The 15857-nt window shown below is 41.2% G+C and overlaps 1 protein-coding gene across 1 annotated transcript in view; it reads left to right on the top strand.

Annotated features, from left to right (window-relative positions):
* Nucleotides 1-15343, top strand: part of LOC129637734 (cytochrome P450 3A24) — a 42932-nt gene extending 27589 nt beyond the window's left edge. The window contains exons 8-13 of the mRNA XM_055561996.1: nt 420-547; nt 1630-1696; nt 5235-5395; nt 8647-8873; nt 12411-12573; nt 14837-15343. Of these exons, the coding sequence (XP_055417971.1) occupies nt 420-547; nt 1630-1696; nt 5235-5395; nt 8647-8873; nt 12411-12573; nt 14837-14932 (842 nt within the window). The 3' untranslated portion in view covers nt 14933-15343. The remainder of the gene's footprint in view (nt 1-419; nt 548-1629; nt 1697-5234; nt 5396-8646; nt 8874-12410; nt 12574-14836) is intronic.
* Nucleotides 15344-15857: the final 514 nt, after the last annotated feature.

The following is a 15857-nucleotide window of genomic DNA, read 5'->3' as shown; positions in this document are numbered from 1 at the left end:
GGTTATTGATTTTTAATTTAATTCCATTGTGGTTAAAAGATATATACTGTTTTATTTCTATCTTGAATGGTTTTTTGCACAAAATGGTTAATTAGAGTAGCACACTATAGTGTGATTTATCCAAAGAAATTCTAATCCAATAGATAAAAAACTATGAAGTTAAGGAATATAATCCTGTTTGTTTTTTTTTTAATCATTCCAAAAGGCCAAAAGGACCACTGATTTCACTACTATAGTGATGGTCCCTATAAGTGGGCTTGGCCTTGCTCAGTCATTGGCTTGGAGGTCTGAGCAAAGGTCGTACAGGGAGTGATTCTGGTTGAGAAACCTGGTATCTTTCTCTGATAGATAGAGCAAATTATACTTTCTGTGTAAATTTTGAATTTTCTCTGTGCTTTTCTGTTATCTCTTCTCTATAGTACTCTTTCCATTCCTTGTCCCAATCTTTGAAGTATTAAATATCACCATGTTCCCAAAAAGTGCTGTGAATTTTTTGACAAAATCTGTAAAAAGGATAAAAGAAAGTCGCCTCAAAGATAATCAAAAGGTAAGATCTGGTGGTGGTTACATGAGGGTGTTCACGTTTTGAAAATTTGTTAACCTGTACACATATGATTTGTGAGCTTCTCTGTATTTTTAAAAAGATATGTAGAGAAGTATAGATTTTAGAACTGGGGGGTTATTAATATATCATTGTGAAGGGATGAGAAAGGTGGAGATTGTGGAAGAAATAAGAAAATGGGCAAGAGTGATGTTTTAATAGTAGGCATGCACATTAGTATGTCATTGCATAAATGTTGTTGAGATGAAAGCTTTACCACTTCCATTCAATAAACTGTTAAAGGATAAGAATTACTGTTTAAAAATGATTTTACTGATATTATAGATGCCCAAGATGTTATACTGGTAAAGAATCACTTTGATTCCAAGACTCCTATATTATAAATTGTGTAGTGAAAAGCCCCATCAGGCAGCTGGTGGAGTGAATTCTGTGTTAAATTGGAGCCCTCTCCTAGTCTGGCATGGGCAGGGGTCTTCTCTGGGCCATGAGACTGCAAGCTGGTTAACCCACCTTTACCTTCATGAAGCCTGGAGGCCAGCACAAGCATGTCTGCAGGTCAGGGGGACTGAGGGTTTTGTACCCAGGATGTCACTGAAGACTGTATAGAGTTCTGAAAGGGTCAAGGCCTTGAAGATGCTTCTATACAAGCTGCCAAAGTACTTTGCAAATGTGAGGGGATTAATTTGTGTGGTAATTCATTAGGAATTAAAATTGGAAGGAAAAAAAGGATCGAAGTCATGGATTTTCTCCTGAGCAAACAGGTGTGACAGGAGAGACAGCAGGCAACTCTTGGGCAAAGAAGCTGTTTCAAAAGCCAGAGAAACCAAAGATCAGAGAGAGTGAGGACCAGAAAGCAGTTGACATGATGGCAGGTTCCTCTCTGGGAAACGTCATGTTCTCCAAGGTCTGTAGGTGAATGTTAGTTTACTGAAGACTCAGGCAATACTAGTCAGACTTCTGCTCTATAAGGGGCTATTCTCTCAGGAAAGAGGTTAAATACTGCACTCCTGATTTGTCTATGACTTCACAAGTAACTTTCTTTCATAGAAATTTCTTTCTGCTTACAGCCACGTGTGGACTTTCTTCAGTTGATGATTAACTCTCAGAATTCCAAAGAAACAGACAATCATAAAGGTAACCAAGGAGAGCTTCAGAGGGGCCACAGTGGGGAGACGCAGAGGTAGGGGGCAGTTCTGAAAATGTGCAGGAGGTTTTCCAGGCAGATGGGAATTTTTGCCAAATTGAAGAAAGACACTTGTGCAGAAAGAAAGAGTAGACTGTGGTACTTCCTGGAAGTTTGCAGGCACAACTTTGTTCAGAGCTCGAAGGACAAGGATAACAAGGAAGTCATGCCCAGAAGTCAGTTACGATGTGGATTACTTACAGCTGAACCTCTGGGGAGCTTGGTTCCAATATCAGTTCTCAGGCTCCTCCAGACCCACCAAGTCAGAACCTCTGCCTGGAAATTTGCATCAAGGCTTCATCCCTTCAGTCATCGGGGGCACATTGCCCCATTGTTAGTGACCTTAACTTGGAACACTTTTAGACTTGTGTTCACCAGCTTACTCTACTGTAAAGTGTATTTTTTCCCCCTTTGTTATTAACACATAACTTCTGGGAGAAGCCTTAAATATTCTGTTCTCTTCAAATTGTCACCCACTGGTTTTATCATTTATGGATAGTTTTTGACTGAAACCATTGTTACTATGATGATTACAACATGATGCCTTTCTTTTTTTTCCCCCTAAACCTGAGGCAGACTTTTTTTTAATTTAAATTTATTTATTTTAATTGGAGGCTAATTACTTTACAATATTGTATTGGTTTTGGCATACATCAACACATGATGCCTTTCAAAACCCATCATTCTTCTGTGTTTATGAGCTGATATTCTTTCATAGGGAGAGCTCTCCATTCTCCCCCAATCATTTATTTATTTGTATCAGTATAATCTCATGTATAACTAACTTACTATCTCACATCACTCTTCAATTTAATTTTCAAATTGTCAGGTTTGTCCACTGGAGCCCTTTCAAGTGGGCTTCTATATATATTTTACTTTTTTTCTCCTTAGACATTTCTTTCAATAGTCTATTTTTTTTAGCAGAAATTAAAAAAGCATAATTGAGTGAAGAATAGTTTACCAAAATACATTTTGCCCCCACCTACATATAGCCTTCCTCAATATCAGAAGTCCATACTGGAGTGATATACTTGTTATAATCAATGAACCTCCACTGATACAGTATTATCACCCAAAGACAATAGTTCCCACCTGGGTTCAATCTTGATACTGTACATTCTATGGCTTTTGATAAATGTATAATGATGTGTGTCCACCACTGTGGTGTACAAAGTATTCTGTGTCCTTTTCATTTATCATTTTCCAAGAACCTCACTTCCTAATGCAAGGCATTCCAGCTTTCTCTTCTATTTCCCCTGGAATCAGCCATTTCTCTAAGAAGTTCTGCTTCCATTTAGTGAGAAATGGTATTTAGAACCCAAAATTTGGGTTCTAGGAATGCTCATTGCTTCTAGGGTTTCTTTGCTTCCAGATCCTCTCAGTGGACAACTGTCAGAACATCAAATATTTTTACACTTATGTTAAATAAAAAAAGATTTCTGTATCTACCACAAATCACTGATATAAACATGCTCTCTCTCTCTATCAAACAAAAAGACCCTGGTGTGTTTTAATTCTATGACATGAATACTCCTATATGATTAATCTGAAGCTACAAATGGATTGATAACCATCTCACAAAATAATGAATTTTGTAAAATTGGGTCTTGAAAGCAGGGATAAACTGCATCCCATTCTCAATATGTCTATACCTGTTTATATACCTACTTATATCTATCTTGGAGAAGGCAATGGCAACCCACTCCAACACTCTTGCCTGGAAAATCCCATGGACGGAGGAGCCTGGTAGGCTGCAGTCCATGCGGTCGCGAAGAGTTGGACACGACTGAGCGACTTCACTTTCACTTCTCACTTTCATGCATTGAAGAAGGAAATGGCAACCCACTCCAGTGTTCTTGCCTGGAGAATCCCAGGGACTGTGGAGCCTGGTGGGCTGCCGTCTATGGGGTCGCACTTAGTTGGACACGACTGAAGCGACTTAGCAGCAATAGCAGCAGCATATCTATCTATCTATTATTATCATCTAATATTTTTCTAAGTACATGATTCAATACAACTTTCTCTGATGAAGGAAATATTCTGTATCTGCTCTGTTCAATATAGTAATCACTAGGCATAAATGTCTGTTGAGGACTTGACATGTGACTGGTACCACTGAAACCTGAATACTAAATTGTATTTAATTTTAATCAATTAAAATTTGAAAAATCATATATTAGCACAACTCTAAACTTTGAGTATTATGCAGTTTATGCTAACTGGAGAAAGAATTTGATGGTTGAATTTATTGACAATAGCATCACAGATACCATCACTAGGGAATTAGAACTTTGTAGATCTTTATTGCATTCATTTTACATTGCTGTTTTTGCTAATCACTTGTTTGGGGCAGGTACTATGTTGAGTTGAGTGCTCTAGGTAACAAAGATCCTACTTCAGTCCCATCAAATAGCTGAGAGCCTGAGCATGTTTGGTCTCTCGGGAGAAAATAAAAATGGAGACTGGTGTATAATCACAGGGCTGTTTGATAAGAATAAAGAAGAGCAGAAAGAGGGGGTGTATACTGAGAGGATGACCTTCAGGCCAGAGTTGAATCAGCATTGCTAATTGTACTCCTTGGACCTAATTTTTCTATATTTCACACTGGGCTAAGTCCTTATATGCACACATTCTTTCTTCTGCTATTTTAATGAAATGATTAGGATCATCACAGCTCTTCAAGTTTTTTGTTGATTTCTGCAGCTTCTATACATATCTCGATCCTCCCCTTGAAGACTTATGTCCCAGGTCTTGTATTACCAGATGCCCCTCAAGGGCATAATCCATGCTTCTCAGGCTACATTGTGCACATACATCTCCACATCTCATGAAAGTTCATGTGGGTTGTTTCCATAGTTCTAGGTTTTGGGGATTTGAGATTTTGGAATTTGTATTGGGCTTCTGGATCCTGCTCATGCTGCTGGTCCATGGACCACCCTTTGAGTAGCAAGAGTTTAACTGTAGCCCAGTCCTGTACTCTCATGTTCCTGGAAACAAGTTTTGATAAAATATAATTTAATTTCCCCTAACATATAGCCTTAGTACTGTAAATCTCTCAAAAAAAAAAACAAAATCAAACTATACCTTAAGTGGAATAATTTAAAATATTCTAGAAGGGAATGCTACTCCATTTTACTTGGATCTAAAGTTCTTTTACAGTTCTCTAAGGGACACATTGATAACACTGTGGATTTTAGACAGAAATGCCATCTCTTGAAATTACCAAGCTGTGTTGGTGGGGCTATGGTATTGCCAGGAACAGAGGGCCAAGAATAGTAGAGACTTGGGAAAAACTCAATTAAAACAGTTCTTGGCTTTTTCTTGGCTCTGTGAGGCAGACACAGAGTGGAAATCGCTCTCAGTTTGATTCTGAATTACTTTTCCATGATTCCCCTAGGGCTTTGGGAATTACACTGGAATGTCTCGTCATCTAAACTGTGACTTTTACATTGCCATGCTTTACCTAAAATATCTTGACTTTCTTTTTAGCTCTCTCTGACCAAGAACTCATGGCCCAGAGTGTTATCTTTATTTTTGCTGGCTATGAGACCACTAGCAATACTCTTTCCTTCCTTTTGTATATTTTGGCCACTCACCCTGATGTCCAGCAGAAGTTGCAGGAGGAAATTGATGTGACTTTCCCCAATAAGGTGAGTGATGATACCTGGAGAGAGAGGGGGAAGGTGAAGCCTTAGCATGATTGTCTTCTCTCTACTTCTTACGAGGTTTTTGCCCAAAACATAAGCATCAAATCATTTACTTCCATTCCCAGATGGTACAGTGGAAAAGAATCCAATACTCCTGCCAGTGCAGGAGATGCAGTTTCAATAGCTGCGTTGGGAAGATCCCCTGAAGTAGGAAATGGCAACCCACTCCAGTGGGTTGCCTGGGAAATCCATGGACAGAGGAGCCTGGTAGGCTACAGTTCATGGGATTGCAAAGAGTTGGAGAAGACTAAGCAATTGAGCACTGCACATTTAGGAAAGATGTATAGCATACAAAACAAAGGGAGAAAACATAAGTAGTTCATGCTACTCACAGCAATGTAAGTATTTTGAAAAAAGTGCTGGTCCAGCAGTATCAGTTATCAGAATAATCCCAACTAAAATTCACTGAACTTCAGTGGCATCACTTATTACTCTGGTGTCTGCATCTGTTGTTGTTCAGTTGCTAAGTCATTTTGGACTCTTTGTGACTCCATGGACTGCAGCACGCCAGGCCTCCCTGTCCCTCACTATCTCCTAGAGTCTGCCCAAGTTTATGGTGTCTGCACAGTTACCTATTGATGTTGGCTGGACTTGCTGTGGTCTGTGCGTTGGCTGATCTCGACTGCCCTTAGCTAAGTGGTTGGACTGACTCAACTCCACACATGCTCCTCACGTGTCTCAATCTCCACATGTCTGCTTCTCAAGGCAGTTGTAGATGTCATGAGCAAGAGGCCTAATCCCATGGGTGACTTTCAAAACTCTGCTAGCATCACACATAGCCAATATTCCACTGGCTCAAAGTGAGCCACCTGACCAACCTGAGTCAGAATGGGAGGGCATCGCACGCAGAGTTAATGGCGAAGGGAATGGACAGAGGAAATGGTGGAGAATTGGGACCATTAATTCACTCTACTGCCCTGTGTAAGCTTTAGACTAGGTGAAGCCTGCTGTACAAGAAAGGATATACGGTAGGAAACAGAGGACACGAGTATGAGACCTGACTGGTTTTGGACAAGTCTTATGACCTTTCAAATCCTAGGTCCTTCAAATACTTTGTAAGACCTGCATAAATTAGAGATGATATTTCTTCTCTGGTAAACCCCATATTGGGATTCTCTTGATAACAAGAAGATTGAATGGTCACTAACAGACTGATTTACCTAAGGCATTACATTCTCTCCTTTTTATAAGAATACGTACAGTAACACTACTACTGGCTGATATGTACTTCTTACTACATATGTCTGTGCTAAATGCTTTCTGCTTATGAATGCGTTTAATTTTTGAGAAATTATTAGTCAGGAGAGGTAGGTTATTCCTCAGTAATGGACGAGCCCTGAAATCTCAGGGGCTTTCATAGCAAAGGTTTACTTCAATCTATGTCTACAGATTCAACATGGATTGTTAGCGGAGGATGGAGTGGACAGCTCTGCGTCACAGAGTCACTCAGGAAAACCGACTCAGAGCCTCCACCATCTTGTAGCTGCCTTATCTGGAACATGAGACCTTCTTGTCATCTGTGGAATATGGAACTCGAGAGTTGCTTTCCAGGGTTCAAATGATTTGTCTCTGAACTGACATAATCATCTCACAGCCTGTTGGCTGATTTGGCCTTAACTTCAAGTGGGATGGGGAAAATGGGGCCGACATGGATGCTGGGTGAACAGTGAGTGTTTCTGCCACACAACCCTATGGAGGGTCAGCTCCATCTGTCTCCATGTAACATATGAGAAACCTGAGCTACAGGGAGATGAAATACTTCCAGACACTAGTCATGTATGTGGTGGTGATCTAGTCATGCTGTGATCCAGGGTGTTGGCTCCTGAGGCACTCTTACCCTCTACAATGTTGCTTCTTAAATATAACCCCACTTGACAGCCATGTATCAGCCCCAGTTCACTTCAGTTCAGTCACTCAGTCGTCTCCGACTCTTTGCGACCCCATGAATTGCAGCACGCCAGGCCTACCTGTCCATCACCAACTCTCAGAGTTCACTCAGACTCACGTCCGTTGAGTCAGTGATGCCATCCAGCCATCTCATCCTCTGTCGTCCCCTTCTCCTCCTGCCCCCAATCCCTCCCAGCATCAGAGTCTTTTCCAATGAGTCAACTCTTTGCATGAGATGGCCAAAGTACTGGAGTTTCCGCTTTAGCATCATTCCTTCCAAAGAAATCCCAGGGCTGATCTCCTTCAGAATGGACTGGTTGGATCTCCTTGCAGTCCAAGGGACTTTCAAGAGTCTTCTCCAACACCACAGTTCAAAAGCATCAATTCTTCGGTGCTCAGCCTTCTTCACAGTCCAACTCTCACATCCATACATGACCACAGGAAAAACCATAGCCTTGACTAGACGAACCTTTGTTGGCAAAGTAATGTCTCTGCTTTTGAATATGCTATCTAGGTTGGTCATAACTTTCCTTCCAAGGAGTAAGCGTCTTTTAATTTCATGGCTGCAGTCTCACCCGCAGTGGTCTCAAATCTCAGCCAAAACTGGAGTTCTTTGTGATGTGAGGAGAGCTGGCCCCTGGGGCTGGAGTGGCTTGTTTAGACCTTCAGACCTTAGGGCCACACCCACAGGAACAACAGGAGACCCTTCTAGCAGCAGAGGGTGGGGTTCTGATCCTCTTGTAACTTCCCTGCATCTGAAATTGTGTTCTCATTCATTTGTGGATTTGGTTTAGAAAGGAACTCCTTTCTCCCCAAGTTATTTATAGAGTTTTCATATATTATTTCTGGACTGTACATGTATAATAAAGAGAATGAGCAGTCAACCGTATTCATCTAAGAACCTTCACGTTGAATAGGGTATTTGCTCTGTTACACGTCTTTTCTTTGAACAGATGTATGGCCTCATTTTAAAAAGAAATGGTGACTTGGCCTTTTTCACTTAAAAGTAAGGGTCCTAGTCTGTTGGTCATGTTTGTTCTCATGAGCGAGAAAATACATTCCCTGATAACCTCTGATGTTTCACACTGTTTAGACGATTGTCCCCATTTTCTTCTTTTGTCATAACTACTGTACAGTCAATGGGCATTGAGAGCTCAAAGGACATGATAGTAATGTCTATAAATACCAAGGTCCTTTACCAATTTAAATTATTCCCTGGAGCTCCTAACATTTCAATAGGACTATATAGATGGCGTTGAAGGGTGATCCAAATTCTTAATTTATCAAAATCTGTATTTCTCTTCCAGGTACCTCCGACCTATGATGTCCTGGCACAGATGGAGTATCTTGACATGGTGGTGAATGAGACTCTCAGAATGTTTCCAATTGCTGTTAGACTTGATAGGCTCTGTAAGAAGGATGTGGAAATCCATGGGGTGTCCATTCCCAAAAGGACAGCGGTGACGGTGCCAATCTCTGTGCTTCACAGAGACCCACAGCTCTGGCCAGAGCCCGAGGAGTTCCGTCCTGAAAGGTACAAGAGCCCAGGGAAGGGGACCCTCCTGATCCAGTTGCTCAGAGCGTATTCTGATGACTCTCATTATGGGTGACAAATATGTGACTATACAATCATTTTATTTTACATCTTTTTATTGTTAAATATATTTCTTATTCCAAGAATGATATTATTTGATTAAAAACTTTACCAACCATAAACAAAAAAAAAAAAAAAAGAAAAATTAAGTTGTTCGTTTCTAAAACATTAAGCTTTGTTGTTTAGTCACTAAGTCGTTTCCGACTCTTTGTGACCTCATGAACTATAGCCCACCAGTCTCCTCTGTCCATAGGATTTTCCAGGCAAGGAGACTGGAGTGGGTTGCTATTTTCTTCTCCAGGGGATATTCCCGACCCGGGGATCGAACCCACATCTCCTGCATTCGCAGGTGGATACTTGATCACTGAGCCACCAGGGAAGCCCAATACCTTAAGATAGGCCTCATTAATAGTGCAATGTAAGTCCTGAGGACATTTTTCTAAGCATATACAGATTGTTAAAGCTTAGAATGGCATTACATATACTGTGATTTTTTTCAGTTGCTTACTATATTTAACAGTAAACTATAAATGGCATTCTGTATTTTTAATATATATATATATAATTGTTGCATCTGCTATAATTTATTTAATAGCTATATTATTTTAGGTGTATTGATTTTTTTTCCTTGAGTCTTTCTGTCTGTTCTCCTTAGCTCTTTGAATTAATCACTAACATTCCCACATTTCCATTTCTTTAAACATTGGCTGCTGTTTCCTCCATTATCATTTTGGGACTGTAGGCTGAGGACCTAGCGGTCTCATCCCAGGTGGTTTCAGCAGCCTCAGTGAGGATGGAGGAGACATAGGTGGCCTAGTTCTGTCTGTGGCTGTAGACCTGGGCCAGCTCCCTTTTGCCTCCATGTTTTTTGACCTTCCAAAGAGAAGTCCTCTGCTCTCTAGACATTTAGACACCCGCGTTGGAGAGGTTAAGCATTGTCTTCTGGGAATTCAGAGCCAGGTTCTGGTTTGGACACAGATTGGATCTGAAAATGGTTGATGCTCTCCCATTTATTTTATGATGAGCAAAATTTGGATTGAACACTTTAGGGCACTATCTGGGATCTAGACTTTTATGAGCTCCTGACTATAAGCCCCCTGGTGGCAGGGACTGTGTCTCGTTCACCTTTTTGCCCCTAGTGCTAGCATAACCTGTACACTTAGCATTGTTGAAGGAAGAGTCAGAGTCCACCAAGTCCTCTGTTCTGAACCGGGGAACCTCTGTGTCTCCCTCAAGCTCAGCAACTTCAGCTTCCCCTCCTGCAGTATCAGGAACGTAAAACAAGAGACCACTCACTGTACTTCCCTTTGATTCACTCAGCCGTCAAGCAGAGAGTTAGTGCTCACCTGTGTGTGTCAGGGTCTGGGCCAGCCGATTATAGAGTTTTTGACATATACACAGTACAGTTTATAGTTACAGGTTGTATGAATCGTTTTTAATGTATCAGTATGTGTCCATTCCCTGCTCAACAGCCTTTGACCCAGGTCTGCAGCACTCAGATGCTGCCCTTTGACGAATTTCCCATGTAGCTGCAGTCACATTATCTGTATTCTTCCAGAATATTTTCCATAATAGGACTGTTTAAAATATACACAACCATAATGCCATTATCACTTCTACAAATCCAAATTTGAGGAGTCAAATTTGAATAAAGCAGAGGTCTAGCCATCATGGACTGCCGGGAGCCGACATATTGCATATTGAGTGCATATTGCATATTGCATATTGAGTGCAGCACTTTCCACAGCATCATCTTTCAGGATCTGGAATAGCTCAACTGGAATTCTATCACTGCTGGGAGCCAGTGTGAGAAGCTCCACCCATGACAAAGGTCATGAGGAAGGAGGCTCGGCATACGCAAAGGCGGGATCGAGCCTCAGGAGTCCCCCTGGAAATTCTCGAGCATCTACCCCCCAAAACCAGAGTCTGCCTACTTTCTGCTTTGTGCTTTCACCTACACCTCTGACTTTACGGGGGCTGTCCCCCACTACCTCTCTCTGAAAAAAGAGTTAACTTACAGCTCCAGTTAATAAAGTTCCTGGGTGTGATAGTGTTTCAACCTACAAATTTCTTTGGAAGTCTCTAGCCTGCCTGAATAGGTTTTTCTGGCCACATGTGATTGCTCAGAGCCTCCCAACTGTGAGAGGCATGAGATGTTCTAAACTGTCTAAAAATTGTATTGGTGAAGGGATTTTCACTTGTTGGGCCAATGTTTGCTGCTAAGTTTCCATATCCCTTGCCTGCTGTGTCCCTGGCAGTGTATTGATTAATATAATTGGTGTAAGTAGTAGCTTTAATGTTTGTAACCTGGGACCCTTGAGTTAACTCTTTTTCTTGTTATAGCCCACCACACCTTTGCTCTGTAGGAATGCAACTTTATCTAATGCTTTTGGAGGGTGGCTCCTGACCAATCACCTTTAGAGAAAAATAAGTTTTCTGAAGAAAGGGTCTTAAAATGTTAACAGGCCTCTGGGCCAGAAGATGATGCAAATCACCTAAACTTTTGCATATGATAAGTTTGCAGGAAGAAAGCCTGGCTTGCTGCATGACTCTACCCCTTCCCCCATTATCCTCTATGCATAACTTAAGGTATAAAAACTACTTTGGAAAATAAAGTGCGGGCCTTGTTCACCAAAACTTGGTCTCCCCATGTCATTCTTTCTCTCAGCTTCTGGCTGAATTATTCAGCCTCTTTTCTCCACTGAATTTCCTCACTGAGCTATCCTTATTTCAGCCTCTTTTCTCCACTGAATTTCCTCACTGAGCTATCCTTATTCTATTACTCTTTATATCCTTAATTAAAGTTTAATTAAGCAGTTGTTTCCTGATCCTCGCCGACACCGTCCCCGCTTCGAATTCCCTGGATCCACCGGGGCTGGACCCCGGCAATGGACTTGATCAGTTTGTGGAACAGATAGACAAAAAAATCAGTGATTGTACCAGAGTATAGTAGAGTCACGTGCCCTCATGAATCTACTGACCTCAGCAACCTCTGTGTGTGGGAGAAAGAGACATATCCACACAAGAGGAAGCAAAGGGAAAACAATAGAAAACTAACAACTTAAATATTTAAAGATGTTTCTGCTGCTTCCTTCATCTCTGAGCACATGACCAATATAAGTGTTCATGGAGGCAGGAACCCACTCTTCCTGCAATCAGTCTCATTTCCTAACTGCCTTTCAGAGTGTGAGCATCTCACCACCCTGAATGTAAATTTCATATTTAAAGATACATTTTCTTTAAGCAGCCTTCATCTTATTTTCTCATCCAGACTGAAACCTCCTGTAGGATCCAGGGAATGGGAAGGCTTTCGGGCTTAGCTTTCTCACAGCAAAATCACCACAGCAGGATTCAGTCACCCACCCACAGGAGTCTCCCTTATGCTACTGGTTGAGGGTTTAAGTTAAAACTTCAGACCTGAAGCTTCTGTGACTTTTCTTTTTCATTCACTTGTTTCATCTACTGTTGTGGATTCAGGTTCAGTAAGAAGAACAAGGACAGCATAAATCCTTACGTCTACCTGCCTTTTGGAACTGGACCCCGAAATTGCATTGGCATGAGGTTTGCCATCATGAATATGAAACTTGCTGTTGTCAGAGTCCTGCAGAACTTCTCCTTCAAACCTTGTAAAGAAACACAGGTTAGCAGTTAACTATCTGCATAAATAATGTTTTATTGGGAATTTTTTAACCAAGATGTATTTCTCTGTGTCTATAAGATTGTATCTATAAAACTTATCCCTGGAGGGCTAAGTCTGTGGCTTCATAAAGACCCAACTATAAAGGTCATCTAGAGTCAAGGCAGTTAGCGTGACATAACTATACAAAGTCAGTGAACTTGAGCAACTTTTAAAATTTGGTTTCATGTCCACTAGAAGGAAGGAAAATGTACAAAGTGGTGAGAGCAGTGATGACCATGTCATGACTTTTCAGTGATGCCCTTCTCCATGGGAACTTACAGAAACTCTCCTGACAGTGATTCTCAGCCATTATTTGTATAAAGAAATCACTGGGGAGCATTATCCCGATGCCGAGGTCACTTCAGACTCTCTAAAATAATTCCCCCATAGTGTGGTGTCGAGAGCACCCCCACTGATCCTTCTGTGCAGCCACAGTGATCCCTGAGTGAAAGCATTTCTGCTAGATGGGAAGGGCTCCCATAGCCCCTCACCTGCCAGGGATCCTGCTGCCATCCAGCTGGGCTCCCTTTACATTCTCAGAATGACTATGTGTCCTTCCTGTCTACCCTTCCTGTCCTGTCCTTCCTGTCTACAGTCCATTCTCCCTCTTCGAGTTCCAGTTCAGTCCTGAGCCCCTCCATGCAGCCTCCCCATCCAGGCCAGAGCCCACTCTCCCCTCTGCTGTGTTTACAGGTACCACAGGCTGGAGTCAATGGTCCTCCCACCTGACAATACTTTGTCCCTGAACCAGCCAGTTTGATTCTTGTTTCCTTTGTACCTAAGAAGGTCTTTAACTCTGTCCCCTCATTTTATTCCTTCCATAAACGCCCAGTGGTGCCTTGACGTCATTGGGCAAATGTTTAAGGAGTGACTTGCAGTTGATTAGAACTCTTGGACACAAATATGGAACAATTTGAACTTTAAAAATTTAACAGACGTCATTTGTGTGCTTGCTCATTTTATGTGTGTCTGTGTGTCTATCTGCAGGGAAAATGCTTACCATTTGAAAAAAAAAACAATTTGTTGCAGTTATAGAAAGACCTGGAATCACTCTCTGAGGAGCACACAGAACAGTTGGCATTGATTCATCTCAAGCATGGCCCTAAAATAAGGCTTATTTCTAGGAGTCATACATTTAATAAGCAGCTGCTCGCTTTGAGTAGCTTTCTCAGGGAAGAGGAGGATAAAGATGTTTCCGTTTTACTTCCAGGCATCTGTGTGGGCGTCCTGTAAGTGTGCACACACAGGGACTCAACCCTGAGAGAAAGGGGGCCTCGGGCACTCCTGGGAAGGGCAGATGCCGCTGCAAGCTCCACCCAGTACCCCATGGGCTGGGGCTTCTCCCTCCACAGCTCCTTGCTTGTCCTTCAGTCAACTGAGGTTAGGTCACTCTGTTGGTTCCCCCAACCCAGAAGGAGTGACTGGGTGAGAATGGGGCTAAAAATCTCAGACAAAACACTGTAGGTCTTCAGAAGTTCACCATTTGCCCTGCACTTGGAACCAGGGCATGTTTTTTTAAAAAATAGGCATAATGCTTCATAGGCATAGTGTTCAATTGACATTTTGTGCAATTTTTGCTTTCACTATCCAGTCTTGACATAACTTACAGAGTAAATATAGAGAATCAAAGATAAAGAGGGGAAATTGGATGCAAGTGATCAAAAGGTACAAACTTCTGGTTATAGATAAATAAGTATTAGAACTATTGTGTAAAACATGATGATTATAGTTGACATTTTTATATAGTAGAAGAGAGTAGATCCTAAAAGGTCTCATGAGAGGAAAACAGTATTTTTTCTTTTTCTATCTCTTATGAGTTGATGGATGTTAACTAAACTTATTGTGGTAGTAATTTCACATATATGTAAGTCAAATGTTTATACTGTTGATCATTTATATCTCAGTAAAAGAGGAATTAAAACAATTTTTTTAAAGTGAATAGTAAGGGAGTACTAGAAATGACTTTATGCCCATGTATTTTATAGCAAGTTAAATAGACCAATTTTCTGAAAGTCATGATGTGTTTAAGTTTAATCAAGGAAATATTGACAGCCTGTCCATCCCTATAGCTATTAAACACATTGAATTTTAGTTAAAAAAAATCAAAGATACATGATGTATAGCTTGTATATGGTTGTAAAGCATTATTGTCTGTAATGTATCTTGTCTACTTTGCTTCTGTTGTTGGTGGTGCTTCATTCATTGGTTCTCTTAACTCTTGCAGATCCCCTTGAAGATAAACAGTCAAGGACTTATAAGACCGGAAAAACCCATTTTTCTGAAGGTTGTGCTCAGAGATGAGACCATAAGTGGAGCTTGACTTCCCTTAAGGACCTGGGCTTTGTTCTTCAAGGAGCTGTGTCCCACAGTTTCAGGGGACTTGATTTACTTTGTGATAAAACTCAGAAATAAAGACGGCCTTCATCTATTGCACTTGCTGGATGACTAGGGTATCCACACATTCATTTAGCTTTCTCAGTGTCTGTGTGGTGTTATATATTGTGTAATATGAAAGAGGTGACTAATGAGGGCCAGATACGTACACTCAGCTTATCTGATTCTCAAAGGACCATCTCCACCCACCCCCAGTTAGTAGCATCTACTCCTCCAGAGCAACAATCAAGAAAGAAAGAGTCTCAACAGTTTTATCAGCAAATTAATGAAAACAAGAATTATTGTGGTGACTAAAGTTCTGACATATTTTAATAAATCACTGGTTTTATTTTATATATTTCAAATCTAATATTCTATTGAGGAACTCTGTAAACCTCTCTTTACAGAAGTATTATCTGATACCAACCTGCACTTTAGGGTAATATGTACACCCGAGTCAGGGATAAGCAGTGACTAAATACTTGGCCATCACAATTCCTGGTGGGTGGGGCCTCTTTCAAAACTGCTGTTTGTTATATTACATAGGTAAGAATTAATCCACAGTGTTTTGCCCATTTCTTAGAAAGTATAAAAGTGAAAGTCACTCAGTCATATCCCACTCTTTGTGACCCCATGGACTATACAGTTCATGGAATTCTCCAGGCCAGAACACTGGAGTGGGTAGCCTTTCCCTTCTCTAGGGAATCTGCCCAAGCCAGGGATCAATCCCAGGTCTCCTGCATTGTAGGTGGAATCTTAACCAGCTGAGCCACAAGGAAGCCCAAGAATACTGGATTGGGTAGCCTATCTGTTCTCCAGCGGATCTTCCAGACTCAGGAATTGAACTGGGCTTCCCTCATAGCTCAGTCGGT

The sequence above is a fragment of the Bubalus kerabau genome, chromosome 23 (assembly GCF_029407905.1).
Source record: "Bubalus kerabau isolate K-KA32 ecotype Philippines breed swamp buffalo chromosome 23, PCC_UOA_SB_1v2, whole genome shotgun sequence".
NCBI classification, from domain to species: Eukaryota; Metazoa; Chordata; class Mammalia; order Artiodactyla; family Bovidae; genus Bubalus; species Bubalus kerabau.
This window is presented reverse-complemented; position numbering and strand designations above follow the sequence as displayed.